We start from the raw sequence: 26,789 nt of genomic DNA, 5'->3' as shown, positions 1-26,789 counted from the left end.
ATCTGAAACCTCACTATTTTCCTGAAGCTGAGGTTCTTAACGTTTTGCAGGTTACCTTTTGGGGGCTCCCTTGGAGAAGCCCAAGAAATCTATGGATGCTCCTGGAAAAAAAGCCCACGTGCACAAGATTTTGCATAACTCTTGAAAGCTGCTCTATCTTTAAGAGCCTCTTATGATAAGGTGAGTATTGTAAAAGGTCTCATGCAGAGAGAGACTCTTCTCATGCTATATGCTATGATGGGATTTGACCTTTTAACCTGATGAGCCTTTCCTTTGCCCCAAGAGCTATAAGGCATGGCCCCTTACTCCTACCCCCGCCGTTCCCTTAGAAAGATGATGTGAATGTATAAAATTGAAAATTAAAAGTAATGCATTACCTAGAAGACACAAATTCTAACCCCTTAATTGACCATACATATCCACCTAAACCAAGCAATGCCTTTTTTGTGGTCCTCGACATAATTTTTGGCAGGTTGGTTGCTACTTGATCATGGCAGGTGACTGAAGATGCCCTGCGGTAGACTGTCCCCAAGGGAGTGGGACCCTCTCAGCCCCGCTGGGCACTTACGGCCTGCGTTCTCCAGCCGGACCAGGCAGTTGAGGAAGTCATCGAAGCCGAGCTGGAGCTCTTCGTTTGCGTACCTGAGGACCATCAGCTGCAGGAGGTGATTGCTCAGCTGAAAGCCTGCGGTGGGAAAGGGAGAGACACAGGACCTGCCACATCTGAGCCCCAAGCTCCTGTACCCTCTGGGGAGCTCCCTGTCAGCTAGGAGTGGTAAACTGTCAGACCCAGATGAGACAGAGGTCACACACTGGCTGCAGGGATATAGCAAAGCTGTCTCTGTGGGAATAGGCACCTGATGTCCTGAAAAGACTAAAGTTTTGCAAAGCTGAGAGTCTGGGAGGGAAGGAGGCCTTGGGCAATGTGTGCAACCTTTGACTCATCCAGGCACAGGGAAACAGATGGTTCAGCCTTCCTCCTTTCTCACTCTTCAGTTACACTTTTGTTACTTTCTTTACCTCACAGCCCTCTAAAATAAACAATGCTGAACCTCTTAGGGTCTTTGAGTCTCCATCAGAGCTCAGAGTCCCACCTGGCCCCAGCTTTAACTATATCTTTGTCTCCTGTCTTTCTTTCTTAATTCCCTGTTGCCTCCCTTCAGTCCTGACACTGAGCAGCACTGGTTGCAACAGTAAACCCACTGACAGCAATCAAAGCTCCCCCTGCGTGGTGTGAGTTCCCCAAACCCAGGCAGCCACGGTCTTAGGTTTGAATGAGGTATGAGAGTGCCTATTTGCTTGGGATGGTTGGGTGCTGGGGAACTCACAGTCATACCAGAAAACAGCTTCTGGGTTAAGGAGTCCATGGTCTTGGTTTTGACACCAACATCACCCACAGGGATTTGCCGGCTTTCCAGGAAGCTTGTCTGGGGGAATTTAACGTGTCTCCCCTCTAGCTCTTCCTTTTGAGCTCACTCCCTCCCTTTTTCTATCCTTGCTGAGTCTTTAGCAGAGAATGCTTATCTTAAGGATTCTAACAGTGACACTCAGCATATATATATTTCTCAAGGACATTTTAACCCAGAGGTACTGGGGCTTTAGAAATAATGTTTTTCCAGAGGCATTGCTGTGTATATAGTAAATGACCCTAGGCCAGTGGCTCACACACATCCCAATGGAGTGAGAATGCTAAACTGGGAGCCAGGAGACCTGAAATTTAGCCCTGATACTGTAACCAAGAAATTAGGATTGAAGGGACAATTCGATCACTGAATTTTTATATACATACTCCTTTTTGCTTTCTTGGTATATCGGAGTAGGCAGAGAGAATATCTGAAATCCCTAAACCAAAATTCAGTTGCCCTGATTTCTGAAATGATTGTAAAAGCCTTTATCTTGTGCTTCTGTGGTTGTAAAAGCTGTTACTCCCTTTTTCTGGTCATTTCTTATAGGGCAAAGGCCCTAATGCTAATGAAGAATTTGAAGTCAGCCATGAACTAGCTTCAGCTCCAGATATTTGTAAGTCCTATCAGCTGGGCTCTGTGGCTAGTGAAAGATGACTTCTCCTTTCCTTTGGCTCATGCTTTTAGTACTGAAGTGATGGCTCTGCCTCCCCTCCTTTCAGCTTATGTTCTCCTATTGAAATTATAATGATAAGACTGTCTCCTTTTCTGCTTTGAACCTGCTATTTGAAATGACCTCATCATCCCTTGTTAAAATCCTTAAAAACCTTGAACCCCCTAAACTCAGGGAGACAGATTTTGGGCCATGAGGCCATCTGCTCTCTTGCTATGCACCTAGTAATAAATTTTTTCTCTCTCTGAAACCTCGGTGTCTCAAGAATTGGTTATTGAGTGTGTTGGGCAAAAGAATCAGTCCTTGTCCAGTAACAACACTGCACCAGCCACAGAGTGAATTTGGAGCTGTTATTAACTCCTCTGGGCTTCAGTTTCTTCATTTGTTGAATGAGGGGTTTAAATAAATCAATGCCCTCTCTGCTCCAGCATTTAATGCTCTGATTTCTAGCCAATACCCTTAGGAGGCACTCCCCTGCCCCTTCATTTCAGTCAACACTTCCCAGGAAATGTTCACAGTGTTGTTTGGAGACCCACCCACAGTCCCCCTGTCCCCTCAGTCAGCCAGAAGGGGGCCCATCAGGCTGTACCCTCCATGGGCTGGAGGTGGTGGAGAGTGGGGGTGTTCTCCTCCCTGCTCCTTGCCTTTCAGCAAGGGAGATCAGGGCAGATACGGTCATAGTAGTCCTTTCTGAAGGACTCACTTGTCCAATGCTTAGTCCCTTTTGCCCTGGAAATGGAGTCTCCAGCCCAAAGAAAATGAGATCCTCATCTGGTACTTTCCACATTTTCTTCTATCCATACAGAAACCAGATTTTTCTAAGAGAGTCCCAATTTTGTACATTCTGCCACTTTATCAGACCATGAAACTGAAAATGTTTCCAGATGTTTGATTTACCTGGGAGGGAATTGGATTACAAGCCTCAGTAGGAATCAGGGGGCATGTCTATGACACATGCTTTGTGAGAAACCCTCCACAGCTTGGCAAGGACTTTGGGATGGAGAGTGGCAACCAAAACCATGGTTATATGCAAAAGGAAAGCTGAAATACAGAATCGAACTGACATGCCATGACTGATAGAGGATTAGAAATACCACCTGGAATCAATCTTTTGTGAAAAGGAGCAGGGTATAAATTATGATGAAATAATGCAGGTTGGATTCAGAATCTACTGCTAACAAAGCAAGGGACCTGGCCACGGTGCAGCAGAGGAGTGCAGGTTATGTGAACAGGATCCATAGTGGTTCTCATCATTAACCCCAAAGTCACAGGATTGTCACCTGAAACCATCTGAATGCAGAAACGAGAGGTCTGGAGGAACGGCAGGTTGCCACCAAAGAGTTGCACAATGCAGCTTGGCCAGAATGTCCCCAGTGAGAGGCGTCTGGAGGACAGCCTAAGCTCTTTCTCATTGGATACATTTTTAAAAGTCCCACCAAGATTGCAAAGTGGTTTAAAATCCAGACCCTGGACTCAAGGAGTCCTGAATTTGAAACCTGGTGTGACCTTAAAGAAAAGCAAATACTTGGAGTTTCACTTTGGGTCAAAGGTGAACCTTCTGAGGCAGTGGTGAGAAGACTCATCCCCTCCTCAGAGTGACAATTCAGGGGCTGGAGCCAGTCATGGCCAGGGTCAAAACTCCACAGCTTCTGAGCCACGAGTCACCCTCACATGACACATCCCAATGCTTTCCTTACCTGCTGCTTTCAGAGCCACCCGCAACTCATAGGAGGACATGGTACCGGACTTGTCAGCATCAAACTGAAGGAACAGATTCTAGAGGAGAGGAGAGCAGAGACTTTGAGAATGTTGATCTTTGGCAGAGAGAGATATATCAACCATATTAACTAGGGGATCTGCCAACCAGGAGGAGAAATTTCTCAAAAGGGACTGGAAATTAATGGGTGGATGAGACCGTCCAAAAGAATTTGGTGTTTTATCTTTTAGATAAAGCACTACGGTACCTCCAAAAGTATTAGAATTTCTTTCCTTTTCCCACTTTCAAATACAAATCATCTAGCTTGTAGTATCTTAGCCTCCAGATTGCCAGGGGCTGAGGCTGGCAGGGTGGTGGGGAGTGACTGCTAATAGGATCAGGATTTCTTTTTGGGGTGATGGAGATGCTCTGGAATTAGATTGTGATGATGGTAATGCAACCTTTTGAATAAAAACTACTGAACTGTACACCTTAAAATGTACTTTGAAACTTTAAAATTGCTTTAAAATGGTGAATTTTTAACATGTGAATTATTAAAATCTTAATTTTAAAACTCCATTTTAGCTCTAGGCTTCTTGGCCGTCTCCCAGAGGTCAAGCAGTGGACATGGCTACATACAGTCCATTTCTTCAGTTTGTTCCAGAACACTTTGAAGTCATCAAATTCTAGTTTTCCATTGCCACTGGTCTGTGCCCGTATGGGTTAAGGAAGACATTAGGAGTACCTCAATCGGACCCCTGGGGGGACTTTAGAGGAAAAGATGCAATGAGATGGGGAAACTCTCCCTGGACTTATATAAGGTGACACAAAAAGTATGATGGCTTTAATTATTAAACCATGAATCTCTGAAGAGGGAAAATGACAGGGGTGTGTGTGGTGTCAGAAGATCTTCAAATATGTAAAAATAGAATCCTTCATCCCCCTTGGATGGAATCCTAAAGTAGCAACAAGAATCCCTAATTCCCCGGAAAACCACTCCCCCCACTGAAGAGAGCCTTGGGTCTTGGCTCTCTTGATGCTTTTCCAATTATAACACCAGGAAGCTCTCAGTTTTTGGTTATTTTCTGTGGCGAAGACTATGCTACTGGTAAGGATGTTGCATTTTAGGAAAGTCTTCATGGAGACAAACTTATCTGTGCATAAGCCCAGCACTAAGTTATTTCTTCTCAAGTATTTGGAAGGATACATCCATTAGAGAAATGATGTTCTTGCAGGAAATCAGGCTTAGCTTCTTGAATTTGATGTCTTTTTCTGAAATCACACATGAAAGAAGAATTCAGATGACCCTCGATGAAAATAAACCTATGTTCCCATCTATCAAACTCTAACAGTGTGCTGGATCTGGGTGGCCAGCTACTTTCTTACAATGTGGGTGAGACAGAAACAGATTGGTCTTTTTGGAGGAAAACTTTGCAAAATGTGAAAATTGCCTTAGACATATGAATACCTTTCCATCCATTTATTTAGTTTCAAGAATCTCAAGCAATCAGATAGGCACAGAATTACAAATGAGGGTTTTATTATCAGGTTATTTGTAATGTTAAAAAAATATAAATGACCAATGAAAGAGTTTGGTCAATAAATTACATGTATACATAATGGAATATTATACAATCCTAAGGAATTATGGCTTTGGGGCATATTTAATGATCTGCGGAAATGCTCATAAAAGCCAAGTTTAAAAAGAAGGATTTAAACTTTTTGAAAAAATTGCAACCCTTATACATGGCTAGTAGGAAAGTAAATGCTGCAGCTGCTTTGGAAAACAGTCTGCACTTCCTCCAAAGGTTAAACGCTAACCTGGCAATTCTCTTAGCTATATACCCAAGAGCAATGAAAATATGTTCACACAAAAACTTGTAGATGAATATTCATAGCAGCATTATTCATACTATCCAAAAAGTGTTAGCAACCTAAATGCCCATCAACTGATGACTGGATATATATCCATGCAATGGAATATTATTTGGCAATAAAAGGAATGAAGTACTGATAATGTTACAACATGAATGAACCATGAAAACATTACGCTAAGTAAAAGAAGCCAGTCACCAAAGATCACATATCCTATCATTCCACATATATGAAATGCCCAGAATAGTAAATGTCTAGAGACAGAAAGTAGATTAGCGGCTGCCAGGGATTGGGCCATGGGATGGCAGTGGGGTCTAGAGGCAAATGAGGAATGACTACTAATGGGCATGGTTATTTTGGTGGGGAGAAGTGATCAAATGCCCTAAAATTGATTGTGGTGATGGTTGCACAACTCTGTGAACAAACAAATGAATTGTACACTTTAAATTGGTGAATTATATAGTGTATGAATTATATCTCAAAGTTGTTATGTAAAAATATAAATAAAATTATATCTATAATTTAATACCAATTAATTGTATTAACAAATGTTAACAGTGGTTATTTAACAGTGATGAGATCAGTGGTGAGTTTTATCTTTGTCATTAGGCTTTTCTGCATTTTTAAGAATTTTCTCCAGTAAACCTGTGTCATTTCTCTAATCAGGAAATAAACAATGAATTCTATTTTAAAGCCTACTTAAGGGAGACCAAGCTGGATCTCCCTAGCTGGATACCGGGATGACGCTGAGCCATCCAATTGGAAAAGGACGACATGATTTCCTGGGGACGATGGGGTCAGATTTCTGGTAGGGGCCAAGACTGCACTCCAACTTTTATGTAGATGGCAACAGCAAAAATAATGGAAGAGATGGTGCAAAAGCAGGATTTGGAGTCTACTGGGAACCTGGCAATCCTCTAAATGCAAGTGAGAGGATTTCTGGATGACAGACAAACCAAAGAGCTCAACTGCAGGCAGCCCACAAAGCAACTGAGCAAGTGAAGAGCCAAAACCCAGATAAACTCATTATTGGAGCAAAGAGCAAGTTTGTCATCAAAGGCATGACAGAATGGATTGGCAACTAGAAAGAAAATGGATGGAAAACAGCTTCCGGAAGGGATGTCGTCAACAGAGAAGACTTTGAGAAGACTGATCCAGCTCCCCAAGGAATGGACATTCAATGGAAATATGTTCCTGGTCATTGTGGCATCAAAGGCAATGAAGAAGCTGATAGATTGGCCATGAAAGGATCTAGAAAATAAGACAGATTTCATCTGAGGAGTTCCCTATCCTTTTGGAGCTATATCTGCTGATGCCCACCCATTTCCAAACATTTCCTAACATCCTTCTGTGAGCACCTCCATATAGAACTTGGCTTCTCACACTTACTTGTCTCTACCTTTTTCTATCATGGATATAACCAAACTCTTTGCCAAGTACAATGTAATAAAAGCAGACTTCATAGTTAAAAAAAAAAAGCTTGTATAAGAGTCAGTCCTGGAACGTGGGTGTGCCACTCTGAGGGGTAGGGTGGAGCTAGAGGAGATCCAAGCAGCAATGTGTCTGTCTCACCTTCCCATGGGAAGCCTTGTGATCAGGAGGGGTGCGAACACTTACTCTTTTGCAGCACAGCATTTAAAACATATTCAAGTTCCTCTGCTGTTACCTTCATGTCCTGTTGAAATGGAGACAGTTGCTTTATATGACCCTTCACATCTTATTTGTTAGGGTTTCTCTAAGTTCTGAACTTTATTTGGCTCCAGTGACAGACGGGGCCCTTGAGAGTCTGCAGCAAGTCACCATTCCTTTCTGTGTAGGTGCAACCCCCTCTTGCCTTCTCAGGGATGGTGCTGAGGCCAACTCCAAGAAAGACTGTTGACAACTGAGCAAGACAAGCTAGTACCTCCCGAGCTTCTCTGAGGATAGGACTCACTTGTTGAATTGCTTGTAAAGCCCCCAAATGATTCTAGTTTTTGAGGAAGTTTGGGAAAACTAGTCTGACTCTCCTAGCTTCTGTATAGTATAATCACAGGTAGAGCATTAAAAGATTCTCATCTCTGGGGCCCACCCCCCGGGGCTGTTCCAATCAGAATACCTGGAGTTTGGCTCATTGGTTATTTTTAAAACATCTAAGGGCTAATTTCAGAACTACTGATGTAAGGCCTTGTTACTCAAATGAGGTCCACTGAGGTCTTCAGCTTCAGCTTCTTTTAGTGATGGAGAATCTCAGGCCCCACCTCAGACCTACTGAAGAACAATCTGCATTTTTTACAGGATGCTCAGGTAATTTTTATGCCCATTAAAGTACGAATCGCCCTGATTTAGAGATAATTTTGTCCAGGCTTTTGAACTATCAATGTGCAATGGAATCACCCATAGAGTATGCCTGCCCAGGTTACACTTCAGAAGATTCTGAGGCTTGGGGAATGGCTGTTTTGGATGTTAAGCCTTGGTGAGGCTCAGATGAGCCTCCATTCAACAGAGGTAGAAGGAGATGGAGTAATGTGTCTAGTTAGTAGGTGCAAGAGCTACGACTAGAGCCTGGAAGGCCTGCACTCCATTCTGAGGTGCATAAAAAAATTAAAAAAATAACTAAATGAGGGGGTACATGGGTAGTTCAGTGGTTAGAATGCCCACCTTCATGCAGGAGACCCAGGTTCGATTTCTGAACCATATACCACCCCCTCCCCCCCAAAAAGGTTAAATCGATGTTCTGTAACATTCCACCCTCCCCACCTCCCATCTTTTCCAAACCCTGGATCTCCATTTCTGGCAACTTCTGCCCCTACCTCATTGTAGCTCCTCAACTACTCAAAGCTCTTCATTGCTGGGTTTGACCAAGGCCAGTCCACCCCATAGCACTGAAGCTGGGATTTCAACCTGGCCTTCCCTCCCATCACCACACTTCTGCCTTGCCCATGGTTGAAAGCCCTAGGAACAATAAGAAATCACTTTTCCTGCTGTGGTTTATGAAAGTCACATAGGTTCCTGCTGTTCTTTACTCCAATCTGTCCTCTCCAAGTCTCCCTGATCTACCTGTGTGTTAGTCCCTAAAACTCCCATTTGAGGTTCATCCCGCCCCAGATTTAAGGATCATCTCCCAAAGCAATCTCTTTTATAGTTCAGGAGCTCCATCCAGGGAAAAAAGTCATTAGCACCTTGTCATGAATTAGTTTATCAGCTACTTTTATTTGTGGCAGCCTGCTGAGGCACCAAGAAGCATAGCTAGGACAGTATCTAGAAAGGAGGGGCCTGAATAGGGGGAAAGGACCACGGAGCTGTGTGAGGTTCGACCACAGGTAGACCAGGAGGCCAGAGTAGCAAGGGCCCCTAATGAGGAAGCTGGGCAATAGAGAGGGCAGAGAATGGAGGAGGGGGCAGTGACAAAAGGATATCAAAGGGCAGGTTTTCTCTTCTTCCCAGACACCTGTGGCTGACCCTGGGCTTGTCCTCCTTAGGCTAGCAGTTGTGGCTGCCAAACCTGGGCACTCTTTTGGTGTTAATGGACAAAACTACACTGTACCCAGGTGATTCTCTCTCAGGTAATGTGTTTGCAATTTAATGGTATATTCCCTGAAAAATACTCCACTATTCACCAGATCAGAGGTAGCATTCCAATGGCAAGGATTTCTGGACAGGAATTAAAGGAGCAAACATTTTAGGACTTTCTCTAGTCTCTGATAGAAGGTTTCTGGGCTGTTTTTGAGTTTCTTTGTTTTCCTTGCCTCAGTAACAGTGGCAGATTGGTGGAGGAGGTATTTTGGGCAAGGCAATCTTTGGGGCCTCCCAAATAACATGGGCTGTTCTTATTTTGCAATAAGATCCTTTATGCTCTGAGAAGGTGGTGCTGACAAACATCATTGGCTACATTCAACACCTGGGGAGTCAGGCTCTGCATGTAAGTTCCGGGGGCTGGGAACTACTCAGTCATACCAACAGTGCTGGGGGTAAGGGTGCACTATACCTTGCCTGCGATTCGTTCAAACTGGACACGGAACTGCCGCTCCTCCTCTGTCTCCTGGTTAGGAGACGTTGGCTCTGGAGGCTAAAAAAATAACCGAAGGCATTTGAACTGGACCCATGAAAAAGAAACTTGACATTTGCCTTCTCAAAGAAATAGCAAGAAGGTAGGGGGACCCAGGTGGAGATGGTGCCTCAATGTGAGAACCTGGGACCTCCCAACCCTAGCTGTATGTCACCCTCCTTATGATGTGTGCTGTTTAACTGAGCTCAAACGAACTGGCTGCTGTCTGTAGCCTTACGAATGGCAGCCTTGGATTCCTTGCAAGGGATCTTTAGAAGGTGAGAGTCTAGAAAGACCTGCTTTGTATGGCTCACTGAGCCTTCCTTGCCTTACAGGTATGAAGGTGAATGGAAGCTTTCCTACATCCCTAGACTAGGTTAAGGTCTGGGTATGGGGTTTTCATAGCCTCCTGTACTCTAGAATACTCACCATCCATGACTGTAATCGTTTGTTTAATCATCTTTCCTAATAGATGATAAAATCTTTGAGGAGCTGTTTTCTGAGCCCTGTGCCTGGTATACGGAAAGAGTTCAGTAAATCGTTATTTTTGGCTTGTGAATAAATCTCAACCCAGGGAGGGTAGCAAAGAACAGCAAGTTCCGCCCCCAAATCAGATCACTGTTGACTCTGAAGTGGAAGAATTTTCCTGTTGATACCTCAGCACCTCTTGAAAGTCTTACAGCCCTTTTCACATGTATAAATAAATCCTTGCCACTCCTGTCTCTGCAGCACACACAGAATAGAACTGAGTCCACAGCAAAAGAATTTACCTGCCTCCCACATTTTTTCTTTTTATCTATTCTTTTTCTTAAATAAAATAGATTTTTAAGATATTTTATCCCTTTCAGAAGCAGCAATCACTACTCAAAGAATGGAGGAAGATGGCAGCAAAGAGAAAGATCACACTGAATAGAACTTTATACTAAGTACTAACATTGTCCTCTGCTGGGTCCTGTTGGATATAACAGATTTAGAAGGCATAAATCTTATTCTCCAGGAGGTTAGAACCACAGATACTTACCTGATAGTAAATAACTATTCCTTGAACTTTAGAGTTTTAAATAACACTAGGGTTAAAAGAATGGTTTCCAGGCCATTTGCTGAGTCCCACCTCCAAAGGCAACATCAGAAAACTCACCTCGGGCAGGTTGATGTCTACATCTCCATCCATGTCCCTGAAGAGGCAGAAAACATGCTGACTCAATTATGGATTAATTTTCTAATTGGAATCTGCACAACTAAATGGCCCAGAAATATTGTCCCATTAATGTCCTTTTTATCTAGTGACAGTTACATTTCACTGTAGATCCCATGCATTGACCCCTGAAGGCTCAGACTCTGCCCAGCCTGCAATTAAGATGGAAGCAGGTGTAGCCATTACCCAAAGAAGAATGTGTGAATTCTGGGTTTCTAGAAATGTAAGAAGCTGAAGAGTCACTTCCTATCCCCTCGCTGAACTGTAACTAAGGATATTTATGAAGGGCTTGGTAGAGCTGTAGAATCTCCAAGGATTCAGAAACAAAGCAGTTTCTATTTCATAATATACTCCCTTTAGAGATTAGGGAGAACAGATAGACATTCGTAGGAGACCAGTCATTCAGCCTATTAAAGTTAGTCATTCTGGCAGAATTTTTAAAGGTTACAGAGCCAGTTGAGCCAGAAGCAAAAGAAGTACCCCTGAAAGCTGCATCCTTTACCCTTTTACTCCTCCTCATAGATGGAAAACTCTTATTTCACCGGAGGAGGAGGAGGAGGCATGCATGTGTGTGTGTGCTTATATTTGAGAAAAAGAGGAAAAGTGAAGAAATCATATATATATATATATATATATATATATATATATATATATATATATATTCTGTTTACAGATTTAAGGGAACCTGCAGTGTTTGGGTAGTACTAATACTGAGAGGAAGAGCTATTGTTGAAGCTAAAAACTTTTGGAAGAATCTAATCTTACAGATCAAAACCTGAAGCTTTCCCAAAGAAAAACTAATGAAAACTCAAAAGGAATACAAATAAGCAAACAATAATATTGACGCAGCAGTCATTCCTTTCCTTCTGATCTTGTAGGTACACACAACATGATCTTTTCAGAATTTTTATCTTGACTGAGACCCTCCTTGTAAGAGCCAAACTGATATAAACAGAGCTATGTAGATCTTCTATTATGGAGCTGCAGAGTTGATTATTATGATCAGCATTCTAGTAGATTAAAGTGTCTTGGTCAGGGCAAACCTGAGGATGGAGTTAACTTTGCCATGTACAAGCTGCATATAGGCGCTAGGGACTCCGACCTTTCCACCCACCAATGGGACAAAGACCGTGAAGCACAGGCTGGCAGAGACCAACTTTCTCTCCCTTGTTTTTGTTGCCCACAACAGATGATCGAATTGCATATAGGATTCACTATATGGTGTGCCTTTGTGTGAACAAAAGGTAATTCACCCTCAGCTCATATGAGGATACTGGAAAATGTTGGAGAAAAATTTTCCAGCAGAGTTTTTAAAAATTAAGGGCTTTATTGCTTATACTTAGCACAAGAGAAAGAAACAAACCTTTTTTTTCCTTTAGCTGTAGAACATATTTTAGAATTTGACATGGGTTACAATTCCATAACTTTTGGTTTTTACTTCTAGCTACTCTAAGACACTGGAGACTAAAAGAGATCAATTCAATGATTCAGCAATTATATTCACTTGTTAAATCCTATTTTTTCTTTACAACTCCACCATCACCTTTGATCTTTCTATCCCTCTCTTTAGGGGTGTTTGGGCTATGGCCATTCTAATTTTTTCATATTGGAAGCGGCTGTCAATAAAATGGGGTAGGGAGATGGAACTCTCTGATGTTCTGGAGAGGCTGGGCCCTCTAGGTTTTAGGACTTATCTGGTCCAGGAACCCATTTAGAGGTTGTATGTTTCTGGAAAGTTACTGTAGTACATGGAACCCTTGTGGAATCTTATATATTGCCCTAGGTGTTCTTTAGGATTGGCTGAAATGGTCCTGGATTGGGAATTTTGGCAGGTTATGACAGGCAGCAATGTCTAACTGAAGCTTGCGTAACAGTAACCTCCAGAATAGCCTCTCAGTTCTATTTGAACTCTCTCTGCCACTGATACTTTATTAGTTACACTTCTTTCCCCCCTTTTGGTCAGGATGGAATTGTTGATCCCACAGTACCAGGGCCAGACTCATCCCTGGGATTCATCTCCCACAACGTCAGGGAGACTTTCATCCCTGGCTGCCATGTTCCACTTAGGGGGGAGGGCAGTGATTTCACTTGCAGAGTTGGGCTTTGAGAGACAGAGAGAGAGAGAGTCCATATCTGAGCAACAAGAGAGGTCCTCTAGAAGTAATTCTTAGGTATACCTATAGGTAGGCTAAGCCTCTCTGCTACCTACATAAGCTCCATAAGAATAAGCCTCAAGATCAAGGGCATGGCCTATTGAGTCAGGTATCCCTAAAGTTCAACACAGTATCAGGGGATTCCCTGATGGTAAACTTTAATAGTTCCATGTTTTTTCTCCCATCCCGAACCATGCCTTTTGAAGTCAGCCCAGGAAACCCACTCAAACTTTGTAATTTGAAGTATTTTCAGTGCACAACAATCCAGTTCTACCCCACTAAACAAAAGATAAAACTAGAGCAGAATGTATTGGCATTTGTCTCTATCTTGTTCAATTCTGCATTGGGGATTTATCTACTTCACATACAGAACTAGTGGATTTTGCCATTTTCTACAATCACTAAAATGCCTCCACTGGGAATATGAATGGACTCTTGTATCTTGAACCACTCTTTTCTTCTGTAATAGAGCAACCAATGGCAAATGGGAAGTAATGGAATTTTTTCTTAGAGGTAACTGATAACGAAATAATTTTGCTAAGATACTGCAAGGGAGAGGTGGCAGAACATGTTGTACATGTAAAATGGGAGGCAGACTTGTCATCATTTGTTTAAACAAGAGTTGAAAGAACATGTCATTCTTGGAACTTGAAGTACATTCCCTTCATCATGGAGAGAAATAAAGCCAACACTCCTAAATGGGGCTCCCTCCCCGGGAAGTTTCTTGGTAATCAGGTCTGAAATACGAAGGACTCATGAATGTGATTCTGGGAGCAGTTGGAGAAGTAAACTTTTTAATGGTTTGTTTGAGGAAGGGAGAACTGAGTTAAAATGGAAATGCACGCATTCTGCAAATAAGCTAAGACACCCTCCTGCCTTATTTCTCAGTTAGTCACAGTTCCAACACCCGGCAGACTACTAAATGAAGAATGATTCTTGATCCTGTTACTCACTCGGTAATGGCTTTCTTCTCTGAAAAAATTCTCAGGCAGAAATCAGCTTCCTGATGTGGCTCAAAAGTGCTGGGAATCAGGATGTACTCCCCAGGGGGCAGCTTGAACCGGTCAGAGACTTCTCTAAGGTTGATGAACGTTTTGCTTCTGGCCTTAGAAGCATGGTATCTGAAGAAGTCTTTGTTCAGATGTTCATCTTTGCCAGGGTACTGCAGTGAAAAAGCAAGAGGGGGCACTCTTTTTCCTTTTTTGCACACATTTTGGGGACTAGCCAGTGAGAATCAGAAATGTGGTAGAGGAGGAACCAAGAATTTAGAACTGGTTTATGGAGAGCAGTGTGAGTCCCACATACTTGATAAATGGCATAACCGATGGTCAGCATATTAACTCCAAATCTCTTGAGTTTTCTCCGATCTTTCTGCATTAGGGCTACAAGGAAAGTGCACTCCTCCTGCCCTTCATCTTTCTCAGTCAGGGATAATTTTATTTGTGGGTTGGTCCAGAAGGTATCTGCCATTTGAAAGAGACAGACTATTTTTTCCTTCCTTAAACAACAATGAAGGACACGTTCTCTCTCCGCCCCCACCCTCCCCCACAATATCCACTCCAATTCCCTCCCCCCATCCATCCAAACTGGAGAAAATAGTTTCTTCCCTTTCTATTTCTGTCAGCATTCCCCCTGGCCCTTTTGCCCTATTTTCTATAATGTGTTTTGAAAATGCAATGTTTTCTTCCTTCCATCTCTTTCTTCTTCTCTTTAGGACCATATCCCATGTATCTTTTAAAATATATTTTTCAGTTTCTTGCCTGCAAAAGTTGGCTCCTTTCTATTTTTTTTTCCATTTAGCATTTCAGTGGAGAATGGAATGGGCTTGTGGATGGCCCCTCAGCATCCATTCCACCCACTGTTTAATGGCCAAGCAATCTAAGTAGGATTGACTTCTTTCTCAGTTCCAGGGCTGAATTCTGATTGGTCTCTGCTAATCCCTCTTGCCACAGGAATTGAACAAGGCCCATCAACCCAGTTTCCTCCATGCTGTACTGGCTCAAGGAACTTCCAATGAGAGGGAAGTTGAGAACCTTAGTTTGATGATCCCTGGGAACTCTCTCTGTGCATGTGAATAAGGGCCAGGAAGCCCTGGATGCTGCTGGCAGCCCTTGCGTGACGATAAAAATAGTCAGGAGAAAGTCAACAGAAAAGAGGGCAGAGAAAAGAATTACAAACAAATGGAACCACAGCCATGAGAGAACTGTCCTTGAAACCCATACTACTTCTCTGAACTTTTCAATTATGTAGGCCAATAAATCGTTTTTATTGCTAAACTGGTGTGAGTTGGGTTTTCTATTACTTGTAATGGAAAATAACCTAAGGAATAAAACAAGGAAGTATTCCTGAGCAGTTCACATCCAACTTCTTCCTATTAAATCTCTGCAACTTTTATTTCCCCAGCCGTCTTTGAGGTCAGACTAACTCGACATTTCTGGCTTTCTCCATGGTTCTAGTTCCTAACCTTCTGGGCCACAGACCCCTTTGATGTCCTGGGACACTTGAGAATGGCAGAGAGAGTGACAAGCAAGCTACCAACCCAGGAAATTGCGGCAGCCACCAGCAGTGGAGCCCCTCACCCAGCTTCCTTGATGGACTGTCACCTCCCATTTGTGGAGAGCATTATCCTCCAGGGCATCAGCAGTGAGGTTGCAGATCTCTACTTTGTCAAAATAGGACTTGAAATCCTTATATGCCATCCTGCAAACAAAGTAGAGGGAACCAATGTGTAGAAGAGTGGTAGTGAAGATGTAATTCATCCATTCATTTGTTTAACAGATATTTATTGAGTGCCTACTCATTTCAAGGAGCTTATATTCTAGTGCAAAGAGACAGAAAACACAAAAACAGAGGTAAAAGTATAAGTTGGCTGTATATAAGTGCTACAGAGAAAAATAAAGTAGGGCAGAGGATGGAAGTGTAGGGGTGGGGAGCTATTTTAAATAGGTAAGGGAAGGCCTTACTGATAAGGTGAGTGTTGAGAGGAGACCTGAGCATGAGACACTGGACAAAATAGATGACAGCAAGCTCCTGGGGCAGGTATGTGCTCGATGGGCTCAAAGTCCACCAAGAAGTCCAACAAGACAGGCACAGGGTGAGTGAGGATATCAGCAAGAGAGAGGATCCCTAATGTAATGGTGGGTCTGATATGTAGGGTCTTCAGGTCATCATAAGGATGTTTGACTTTTACTGTGCGGAAATGGAAAGCCTTTGATAGGTGTTAAACAGAAGGTGGCATGATCCACCTTAGATTTAAAATAAGTCTCTGGCTGCTTTGTTGAGAAAAAAACTTCAGGGGGTAAAAATAGAAGAAGAAATACCAGCTAGGAAGTTTTTAAAATAGTCTAGGTGAGAGATGAGGGTGGCTCAGTCCAGGCTGGTAGCAAGGGAAGCAGTAAAAAGTGATCATATTTTAGACATTTTCTAAAGCTAGATCTTAGAGGATTTGCTAATGGATTAGAATAGGGGGAGGAAAGAATGAAAGGAACAAAGGATGAACCCAAGATGTTTGAGCAACTGGAAGGACAGAGATGGGGAAGGCTGTGGGTGGAGTAAGCATGGGTGAGAATCTCTGGAATTCAGTTTTGAACACAATAAGTTTGAGATAAATATTAGATATTCAAGGGGGAGATTTAAGGCCATCTAACCACAAGCAAGTGGAAGGTTGCTTTCACTTGAAACTTTGGTGCCCACCCCTTGCTCATATTTGTCAACTGCTGTGATGATACCAACTCCTGACCTCACCTTTTCTCCAATAGTTTTTGCTCTTCTTATATAATTCATTAATTCAGACGTTACCTAGAGTTTCTCTGCATTCAAACTTCAGGGTAAATTTATCTCTGCTTTTTAATTCAACAGCTTATAAAGCTCTCAAGAACCTTGAATGTTTTCTACAGAGTTCTTGGGACCTCCCCCCCATGGTTCTTTAGGCAGAGATGGCTAGCAGGCCACCAAAGTTCATCCACCAGAATGGGCCAGGGGCTGTACCCCATCCCTTTCATCTAGGGGTGCCACATGACTAGCTGCCACCAGTGGAATGTAAAGTGTAATAGGTGTTACTTCTGGGTTGAGGCTTTTAGGAAATGAGGATATTGTCTCCAATATATCCTCTTTCCCCCCCTTGCTGGTGGCTGCATGCAGATAACCATGTGACCATGGGGGAAGGTGGAGCTACATGATGGAGGGAGGTTGGGTCCCTTATTCGCTGCATGGAGAAAACCATCCACAGAATAGGAATGTGATTCTTTAACTGTTACAATAAATAAAACATAAACTTTATTGTGTTTGAGTTTTTATGCATTGAGTCTATTTGTTATAGTAGCTTATGATATCCCAAGTTATTGACACCTTAAAGAATGGAGCTGCCGTAATAAAATTTTAAAATATCTGATATCAGCTTTGCAATTGGGGAGTTTCAGTGGAATGGTGTGTGCAAAAACTATAGTGGAATGAGTTCAAGAGAGTAAGGGTCAGGGATGTAAATCTCCCTGGCAATATGGGACAGAACTTCCAGGATGAGATGGGACTCAACATCAAGAGACTGAGAAAGCCTTCTTGACTAAAACAGGGAAGAGAAAAATAAGACAACATAAAGTTTCAGTGGCTGAGAGATTTCAGAGCCAAGAGGTTATCCTGAAGGTTATTCTTATGCATAATACAGATATCCCTTTTTAGTTTATGGTGTATTGGAGTGGCTGCAGGGAAGTACGTGAAACTGTTGAGCTGTGTTCCAGTAGCTCTGATTCTTGAAGACGATTGTATAAAGGTATGACTTTTACAATGTGACTGTATGATTATGAAAACCTTGTGTTTAATGCTCCTTTTATCCAGGGCATGGACAGATGAGTGAAAAAAAATTAGAAGAAAAAAAATAATAGGGGGGACAAAGGGTAAAATATATTGGGTAGATGGAAACACTAGTGGTCAATGAGAGGGAGGGGTAAGGGGTATGGTATGTATGAATTTTTTCTTTTTTCTTCTTATTTCTTTTTCTGGAGTAATGCAAATGCTCTAAAAAATGATTATGGTGATGAATACACAACTATGTGATATTGTCAGCCATTGATTGTACACCATGTATGGACTATATATATGAAGATTTCTCAATAAAATATTTTTTTAAAAAAGAGAGTAAGGGAAGACACAAAGAAATACTGGAGCTGGAAGATCATATCCATATCGTGTACTGACAAAATATTTGGTAGAACCATTGCTTATAAGAATATTGAAGGCAGCACAAATGCCTACTAACGCTGTGCTCTGGGGAAAGAGAATAGAAAAAGCTGGAGTATTTGTGTGTGCTAATTTGTAATCATATTTAACAGGGTGTTACAAGACAGAAGATGAGCTCAGGCAAGAATCAATGAGTTGGAGAGTATGAAAGCGGAGAGAGCTAGAAAACACAAATTTGGGGTCTTGCAGGGTCGGAAGAATCAAGTGCTTCTGGACCTCAAACAGCAACAAATCAGATTGAAAGAAACTCCTCGAAACAAAGGTTCATTAAGAATTCAGGCCTGGGGAAAGACCAGATTAGGAAGGTTTCCTACTCTCTTCACTGTATTTTTTTAGGTGTTTTCAAGGTAGTCACCTTCAAAGACCCCCATCATCGGGTTGGGCATGAGGGTGTAGACATTGTGAGCATCAGAGCGACCTGACTTCAGATTTATCATACAGACTCAGATGATGGCTAGCTCAGAGGGAGAGGCTGCACCAGACACAAGAGGCTCTGCCCCCATCTCCTGGATGACACTAACTCTCTTGGCACTCTTATACAAACCTAGAGAGGAGTGAGTTCCCCCAAAACATGACTGAAATTAAATGTCCTGTGAGCCTAGGTGGATATAAGAGATTTGAGGCAGAAGTGTTTGACTTCTAAAAAAACAAACTGTGATGTTCCTTACACTCAAGGGTAATGGGGAACATTCATACCTGTGATGCAGATAATCCAGTAATGAAAAAAATTGACAAGCACCATACCAGAATTCTCCATCATCGAGAGCAGTATGGCATAGGCGCTTCTGCTCAGCTGGGTCAACAGAACACCACTCAGAAGAACTACAAGTAAACAGAGTTAGGGAGGGGATCATAAAACAGCAGCTGAAACCACACTGACTTTAGCAGCAGAGGAGTGACCTTCCCTAGGAATCCAACATGTCAGTTTTCTTGGAAATAAGTCCTGTTCAGTGATTACTCCTGGTCCCCAGAAATGTGCCAAGGGATTTAGAGACTAGTTGGCCACTAGCCTTCAAATACATGGGCTGGTCCAAAAGGACATGTCATTAACTGCTGAGGGGAAAGATCCCATGGAACCATTTGAACGTCCTCCATGGAACATTATCATGAGACAGTCACAAGGAATTGAACAGCAACAGGGTGGTGGATGGAATGCTATTGGAAGCCATGAGTTGACTAACTTTAGGCCTTTGTCTGCCACCAATGTGCCATGTGACCTGGGGCAAACTGCTTGATCTTGTTCTTTGTTTATAAGCTGACACTCTGAAAAGTAATAACACCTTAGATTGACCTCATGCTTTGTATTTTGTGTACATGACTTCGTTTCAGATTTACAATCTGTGAAGAGGCCTTGCCCAGTCTACACATACACACACACAAGGACACTTACAGGCCAACAGACATGCTCACAGGGAAGAGCTACTGAGGGGTCATCATTGTCCCTCAAAATCAGGAGCTCTGACTCCAAGCTCACTGTGTTTTCTATGATCCCACAGCTACCTCCAAATGGTTCAATTAAGTTATCACTACCATCATGTTATAATTGATGTTGCTACTTTATTTACACACTTTAGGCCATAATTTGACTTCAGAGAGAGGGATCAAGAAATTCTAGGGGAAGATGCAAAAGGAACACCTTTCTAGAGCACTAGTGCCGGAGCAGAAAGAGAAAAACTCTGAGCCATTATTTCTTATGTGGCTGATAACCAGCAAATCAGCCTGATATGTTAAGCAGTGCTTTTTGTTGTTGTTGTACAAAATCCTCATAGTATTTCATAACTTAGAAAAATTATTGTGGTAAAATATATATAATAGACAAATTTCCATTGTAACCATTTTTAAGTGTAAATTCAATGGCATTAGTTACATTCACAATGTTGTGCAACCATCACGCCTATCTAGTTCCAAAATTTTTCATTTCCCCACACAGAAACTCTGTACCACTTAAACAATACTCCCCATCCCTGTCCCCAACCCCCAGTAACTTCTGCTTCACTTTCTCTCTCTATGAATTTGCCTATTCTAGACATTTTGTATATGGACATATCATGGAGATAGTGTGGGTTTAGTTCAGACCTCTGCAATAAAGCAAATCATATGAATTTTTTGGTTCCTACTGCATATACAAACTATGTTTACACTATCCTGTACTCTATTAAGTGTGCCATCATATCAAGTCTAAGAAAAACGTACACACCTTAATTATAAAATACGTTATTGCTAAAAAATGCTAACAATCGTCTGAGCTTTCAGCAAGTCATAATGTTTCTGCTGGTAGAAGGTCTTGCCTCAATGCTGATGGCAGCTGATCAGGTGGTGGTTAATGAATGTTGGGGTGGCTGTGGCAATTTCTTAAAATAAGACAACATTGAAATTTGCCACATAGACTGATACTTCCTTTCACAAAAGATTTTTCTGTAGCGTATGATGCTGTTGGATAGTATCGATAGCTGTTCGATTTTGCCCACAGAACTTCTTTCAAAACTGGAATCAATCCTCTCAAACCCTACTGCTGCTTTATCAACTCAGCTCATGTAATATTCTAAATCCTTTGTTGTCATTGCAATAACATTCACAGTATCTTCATCAGGAGTACATTACATCTCAAGAAACCACTTTCTTTGCTCATCATTAAGAAGCAACTCCTCATCTGTTAAAAGTTTTATCAGGAGATTGTAGCAATGCAGTCACATTTTTGGGCTTCACTTCTAATTCTAGTTCTCTTGCTACCGCTGCCACACTGTGGTTCATTCCTCACCTGAAGTCTTGAACCCCTCAAAAAGATTCATGTGTGTTGGAATCAACTTTTTCCAAACTCCTGTTGATGTTGGTATTTTTATCTCCTCCCATGAATCTGAAATGTTCTTAATGGCAAATACTTTCCAGAAGGTTTTCAACTGACTTTGCCCAGACCCATCAAAGAAATCACAATTTATTACAAAATGTATTTCTTAAATATGACTCCTCCTTTCATGGGCTACAGAATGGGTGCTGTGTTAGCAGGCATGAAAACAATATTAATTTTGTTGTATATCTCCATCAGAGCTCTTAGGTGACCAGGTGCATTGTCAACTAGCAGTAATAGTTCAAAAGGAATATATTTTTTAGCAGCAGAACTGAACAGTAGGCTTAAAATATTCAGTAAACCATGTTGTGAATAGATGTGCTGTTATCCAAGGAATATTTGTTGTTCCATTGATAGAGCACAGGCAGAGTCCATTTAGCATAATTTTTAAGGGTGTTAAGATTTTTGCAATGGTTAAATAAGCACCGGCTTCAACGTAAAGCCCCTAGTTGCATTAGTCCTTAATAAGAGAGTCAGCCTGTCCTTTGAAGCTTTGAAGCCAGGCATTGATTTCTCCTCTCCAGCCATGAAAGTCTTGAGTGGCATCTTTTTCCAATAGAAGACTGTTTCAGCTGCTTTGAAAATCTGCTATTTAGGGTGGCCACCTTCATCAATTAGTTTAGCTAGATCTTCTAGACAACTTGCTGTAGCTTCTACCTCAGCACCTGCTGCCTTACCATGCACTTTTTTTTTTGTAAGCTGTTTTGTGGGGGTCACGTTTCATTCGTTTTTCATGTGAGTATCCTGTTATTGCAGGACCATTTGTTGAATTTTTGTTAGTTTGTTTGCTTGTTTGTTTTGGGGAAGTGCGTGGGCTAGGAATCAAACCCAGGTCTCTGGCATTCACCTTGCTCTTTTACGTTATAGTGATGGTTTCTTTCCTTCCAACCTTGTAAACCAACCAGATCCAAACTTTTCTTTCGCAGCTTCCTCACATCTCTCAGCCTTCTTAGAACTGAAGAGAATTAGGGCCTTGCTCTGGATTAGGCCTTGGTTTAAGGGAAGGTTATGCTTGGTTTGATCTTTTCTCCGGACCACTAAAACTTTCTCCATATCAGCAATAAGACTTTCACTTTCTTATCAAGTACGTGTTCGTTGGAGTAGCATTTTTAATTTCCTTCAAGAACGTAATTGTCTTTGCACTCACAACTTGGCTGTTTGGTACAAGATGCCTAGCTTTTGGCCTATCTCGGCTTTCATGCCTTCCTTCACTGAACTTAATCATTTCCAGCTTTTGACTTTAAGTGAGAAATGTGACCTCTTTCACTTGCACACTTAGAGGCATTGTAGGGTTATTAATTGGCCTAATCTCAATATCGTTGTATCTCAGGGAATAGGAAGGCCTGAGGACATTGTTCACTGTTATAAATGGGCAGTTTATGGCACACCAAAACAATTACAAAAGAAACATCAAAGATCACTAATCACAGATCACCAAAAACAAATATAATAATAATGAAAAAGTGAAATATTGTGAGAATTACCAAAATGGGACAGAGACATGAAGTATGGACATGCTGTTGGGAAAATGGCACCAATAGACTTACTTGAGACAGGGTTGCCACAAACCGTCAATATATTAAAACAAACAAACAAACCTCAGTATCTGAGAAGCGCAATAACAAATGAAGCTCAATTAAGTGCAGCGCAATAAAACAAGGCAGCCTAAAGTGGAATCACACAGTCTCTGCCCTTCTTGGAGTCTGGCTTATTTCACCCAGTGCAAGGATCTCCAGGCTCACCCATGCTGAAGTGCAAGCAGGGTTAGTCCGACTGTCCTGTGACAGGGAGGACAGCCCGGGGGCACTAGGACTAGGTCCTGCTGTTACCCCCAGGTGCTTGTTTCCAATGCTGACTCCCAGTTAAAAAGTGCTTCATCTATTACTACCTCTGTGTATTTTCTGCAGGGTGGGGAGTGTGGAGAAGCTGTTTTCCTTTTATAGACTGCTTTATCTAATCTGAGGAACACTAAAATTTCATCATGATATGAAGCAGTCTCATTCATCTTAGTTTCAATATTTCTCTGATCTTTCTATTTTTGCTGAGAGAGGTACACCACTCTTTTCCGGATGTTGATACTGGTTTGCTCTCAGTCAGTCTCTGTGCCAATGCCCCTTGGTCCTGAGAATGCAGAAGCCAAGGAAAGGGAGAGGGAAGATGGGACAAGAGCAGCAAGGAGGGTAGTGGGTCAGCCTGGCATCCGCAGTCTCTGTCCTAATGCTGGAGTCTCACTAATAGAAACACAGACAAACTGATAGTGGGTGACCTGGCAGCTTTGTCTGAACTGAGGACAAATACTAGCTCCATTTTACTCAAGCTCTGGACTTGCTTCAGGGGTCCCTAGAGCCTTAGGAACCATGGCTGGGGCAAGGAAGGATAGCAGAGGGCTGTCTCCCAAGCAGAGGGGATGGAGGAAAAATGGCTCAGGGAAGGTTTGATTCTCTGGGGCCACTTTCCAAGACGGAACACATATCAGAAAAGCAGACATTTCTCTGTAATTGGGGAGAGGGCAAATAAATAATCCCAGTTAACTGCTTTATAACAGAAGGAATCCCCTGTTCCACTTCCTCTATTTCTCTTCTGAGCCACTGGACCTCTGACCAATGGTCAGTGGCCTTTGGGGAGATCCTTATAGCATTCTGTTTAGCAGTCTTTCAAGGATACTCATTGCCACCTTACCCACCTATCCAAAACATATGCACACACTTGCACGCACACAGCTTACTGGAGTGACTCATAATTTAATAGGAGATAAAGCCTTTCAGGATCAGAGTTAAGGTGTAACATGGTAAATATCCCCATGGAATATAGTACATTCATTGATAAATACAATTATGTGAGAAGTTAAACAGCTATTATGAGTTTGACTGATGGGGGGGCCCTGAAGCCAAAAGGGGAGGAAAAGTTCCCTGGAAACAGAAAAGGAGACTGAATAAGAGCCAGGGGAGAAACGAGGACAAATTGACCCCACTTCACACTTTTGTTCACAGCCCACCCAGGCCCCACACACCCCAGGCTGGAAACAGCCAAGGAGATGGGGCAGCTCTACTGACTTGTCACTCCAGGACCCGTTCCATTCCACCTGGCCCCATGGATTCCGGACTCTGATGAGCTCGATGTTTTGGCCTCCGAAGTTTACCTAGAAGGGAAAAGTGACAGGGAAATGTTGAGATGATGAATGCAGGGGAGATGCGGCTACTTTGCCTGTGGGCTCTGGGATGGGTCTCCGTTGTGTGATAGGTATGCTTGGGGCTGGTTTTAGTTTCTCGGCTAAAACACAGCAGTAGGATGACCCCATTTAATCCTCTCAGAGGCAAGAACAGCTAAAGGGATTTAAAAAACTCATCAATTCTGAATTAGCCCTTGGAATTTTCTAGTTCCCACTGAAGATCATTATTAACATTACACATGATGTTAGATTAATGGCCCTGGAATACTGGGAAATAAAGTTGAAATGTAACTAACAAGAAATTAGTTCACATGAGTCTTCAAATGGATGTGTTTTCTCTCTAGCTTGCAGTCTCCCTAGAGACAGGAACCAACACTTTTTATCTGTGTATCTTCAGACATCTAGCACAGTGAAAGGTTAAAAAAAAAAAAGTCCCCCAAATATCTGTGGACCTATTGCTGAATTTTCTTCACCCTTAGCATTCTACTCACAGATAAATAAGAATATAAATCCCTGGTGGGAATTTAAACAACAGCAATAAACAAAACAGTTTCAAAATCCTGATTAATTCCAATAACCTCCCTTTTTGTGGTGTCATGTGCGGATCCCTGCTGTTGAGGGACAGCCGTGAGATGGCAGGCTCTTCAGCCGGGAAAGAAAGACCACATGCGAAGCAACGGGGGCCCGGACCTAGCCACCTCCACCATGCCTCTGGAGATGACTGCCACCTGACATCTGGCGGCCAGGGCTCAGTCAAGAACCCGCGGCTGGAAAAGCAGCACCACTCCAGGGTATTCCTGTCTGGGGGGCACCACCGAGGGCAGCATCCCCAGCGCTGACCTGCTACCCCCTGCAGCTCCCCACCCACTCCATCGATGAGCGCATCCAGGGCACCGGCTCTACCACCGGCCATGATCTGCTGCTGCCCTCCTGGTCTGTGCTCTGAAGCCATTAGTCCTGGTGCCAGCCTTGGGCCTTTGAGCTCTACCTCAAGCCGCTGGACCCCAGCTCACCCCTGGCCCTGGCCCTCACTTCCCGGGAGCTGGCTCTGGCCTCCCAGGTGCCCTCCCTGTCCCCATGCCCGTGCACAGCCACGACATCGACCACCTTGGGCCCCAGTTCGTGGACGTTCAGCCCGGGACTCAGAGCGAGGAGGCCTAGCATCTTTCGGCCTTCTGCCCATGTGGCCTGGCCTGGGTTCCTGTGCCTGCTCGCAGGAAGCCTGAGAAGACCCCTGGAGAGGAGCGCAAGCCACCCAATGACGAGAAGTCCACAATCCTCAACATTCTGGACGCGTCCCTGCAGTGTCCAGCCGGCCTCATCGTTGTGCACGCCACCAGCAGTGGGGTGGGGCCTAGACAGCTTCCTGGAGCGGCTCTGAACTCCCCACCCCACCCTCACCCTGCACAGTCCGCGGCGGTGGCAGTGACAGAGCCTCTGCCCAGCCCTCGAGCCCAGGTCCCCACTGCCACCCTAATGGACCCTGCACTGGGCCACGGCAGCTCAGAGGAGGAACCAAAGGTGGTGCTCGCAGTGAACCTGCTGTCTGCCCAGCTGCCATCCAGCTATGAGGAGACCCAAGAGGACCCTGCCGCATTGGGCTGGTGCCGCCACCCCAAAGAGTTTGCCAATACAGTCCTGCTGCCCGCCCTCTGCCGGAGACAGGCCCCTCGCCTACTGCGGTGCCTGGCCGGGCCTCAGGGAAGCCGAGCGTCCAGCCGCCCCCTGCTCCGGACTATGCCACGGACTCTGGTGTAGGAGGAGGCTGTCACCGCAGTTCCAGTGACCCCCCACTTAGAGACCATGAACACCATTTCCGCCATGTCCAGTGTGTCCACTCTAAGCTCAGAGAGCGGCGAGCTCACGGACACCCACACCTCCTTCACCAATGGACACATTTTTCTACTTGAGAAGCCGCCATTGCCTCCCAAGCCCAAGAGGAAGAAGCCGGTGACCTCCAGGGCCTGCTGCTGAAGCAGTCCTCTGACAGCGAGCTCGCGGCCCAGCAGCACCTTGCCACTCTGCTGCCTGGCCTGCCTGCCCTCACTACCTCTTCCGGAGAAGGTCTAAGCTGTGGGGGGACCCCGTGGAGAATCGCAGGCAACCTGGGCCTGAAGATGACAAACTCTCTGTGACCGGTGAGCTCACATCCGCCTGCAGCAGCTGAACAGAAACACCTAGTCCCTGCGGGAGGACCCATCTGGTGGCCTGGGTGGTCGGCTGGACCCAACCAAAGAAGTCGCCCATTGGGGCAGGTTGGCTCTTCAGCAGCCTGGGTGTGCTGATCTCCATCCGTTTTAGCCCAGCGCAGCCCCGGAGGCCCTGGCAGCGGGGCCTCCTACCGGGTGCCACCCGGCCGTCGCTCCGAGCCGGGTGAAGCTGGTGGAGGGATGGGGGTGCTGGGGCACAGGGAGGCCTTTCGTCTTCCTGCCCCCACCCATCCTCACGTCGTCCAAGCTCTTCATTTCGCACGAGCCCAAGGAGGTGCGCTTTGTGGTGTGCAGGGTGAGCGCGCGCATCCACT

General features: G+C 43.8%; 1 protein-coding gene across 1 annotated transcript in view; it reads right to left on the bottom strand.

The window, feature by feature from the left end:
* CAPN9 (calpain 9) overlaps window positions 1–26,789 on the bottom strand; it is a 75,224-nt gene that overhangs the window by 5,804 nt on the left and 42,631 nt on the right. Inside the window, exons 7-18 of the mRNA XM_077168297.1 lie at window positions 24,150–24,235; window positions 18,996–19,073; window positions 15,559–15,719; window positions 14,325–14,482; window positions 13,973–14,181; window positions 10,810–10,846; window positions 9,612–9,692; window positions 7,265–7,322; window positions 4,980–5,044; window positions 4,412–4,480; window positions 3,774–3,852; window positions 569–685 (exon numbers count right to left, since the gene is read on the bottom strand). Coding sequence (XP_077024412.1) covers window positions 569–685; window positions 3,774–3,852; window positions 4,412–4,480; window positions 4,980–5,044; window positions 7,265–7,322; window positions 9,612–9,692; window positions 10,810–10,846; window positions 13,973–14,181; window positions 14,325–14,482; window positions 15,559–15,719; window positions 18,996–19,073; window positions 24,150–24,235 — 1,198 coding nt within the window. The remainder of the gene's footprint in view (window positions 1–568; window positions 686–3,773; window positions 3,853–4,411; window positions 4,481–4,979; window positions 5,045–7,264; window positions 7,323–9,611; window positions 9,693–10,809; window positions 10,847–13,972; window positions 14,182–14,324; window positions 14,483–15,558; window positions 15,720–18,995; window positions 19,074–24,149; window positions 24,236–26,789) is intronic.

Source organism: Tamandua tetradactyla, chromosome 7 (assembly GCF_023851605.1).
Source record: "Tamandua tetradactyla isolate mTamTet1 chromosome 7, mTamTet1.pri, whole genome shotgun sequence".
NCBI classification, from domain to species: Eukaryota; Metazoa; Chordata; class Mammalia; order Pilosa; family Myrmecophagidae; genus Tamandua; species Tamandua tetradactyla.
Note: the sequence above shows the minus strand (reverse complement) of the source record. Positions and strands in the feature narration are given on the sequence as shown.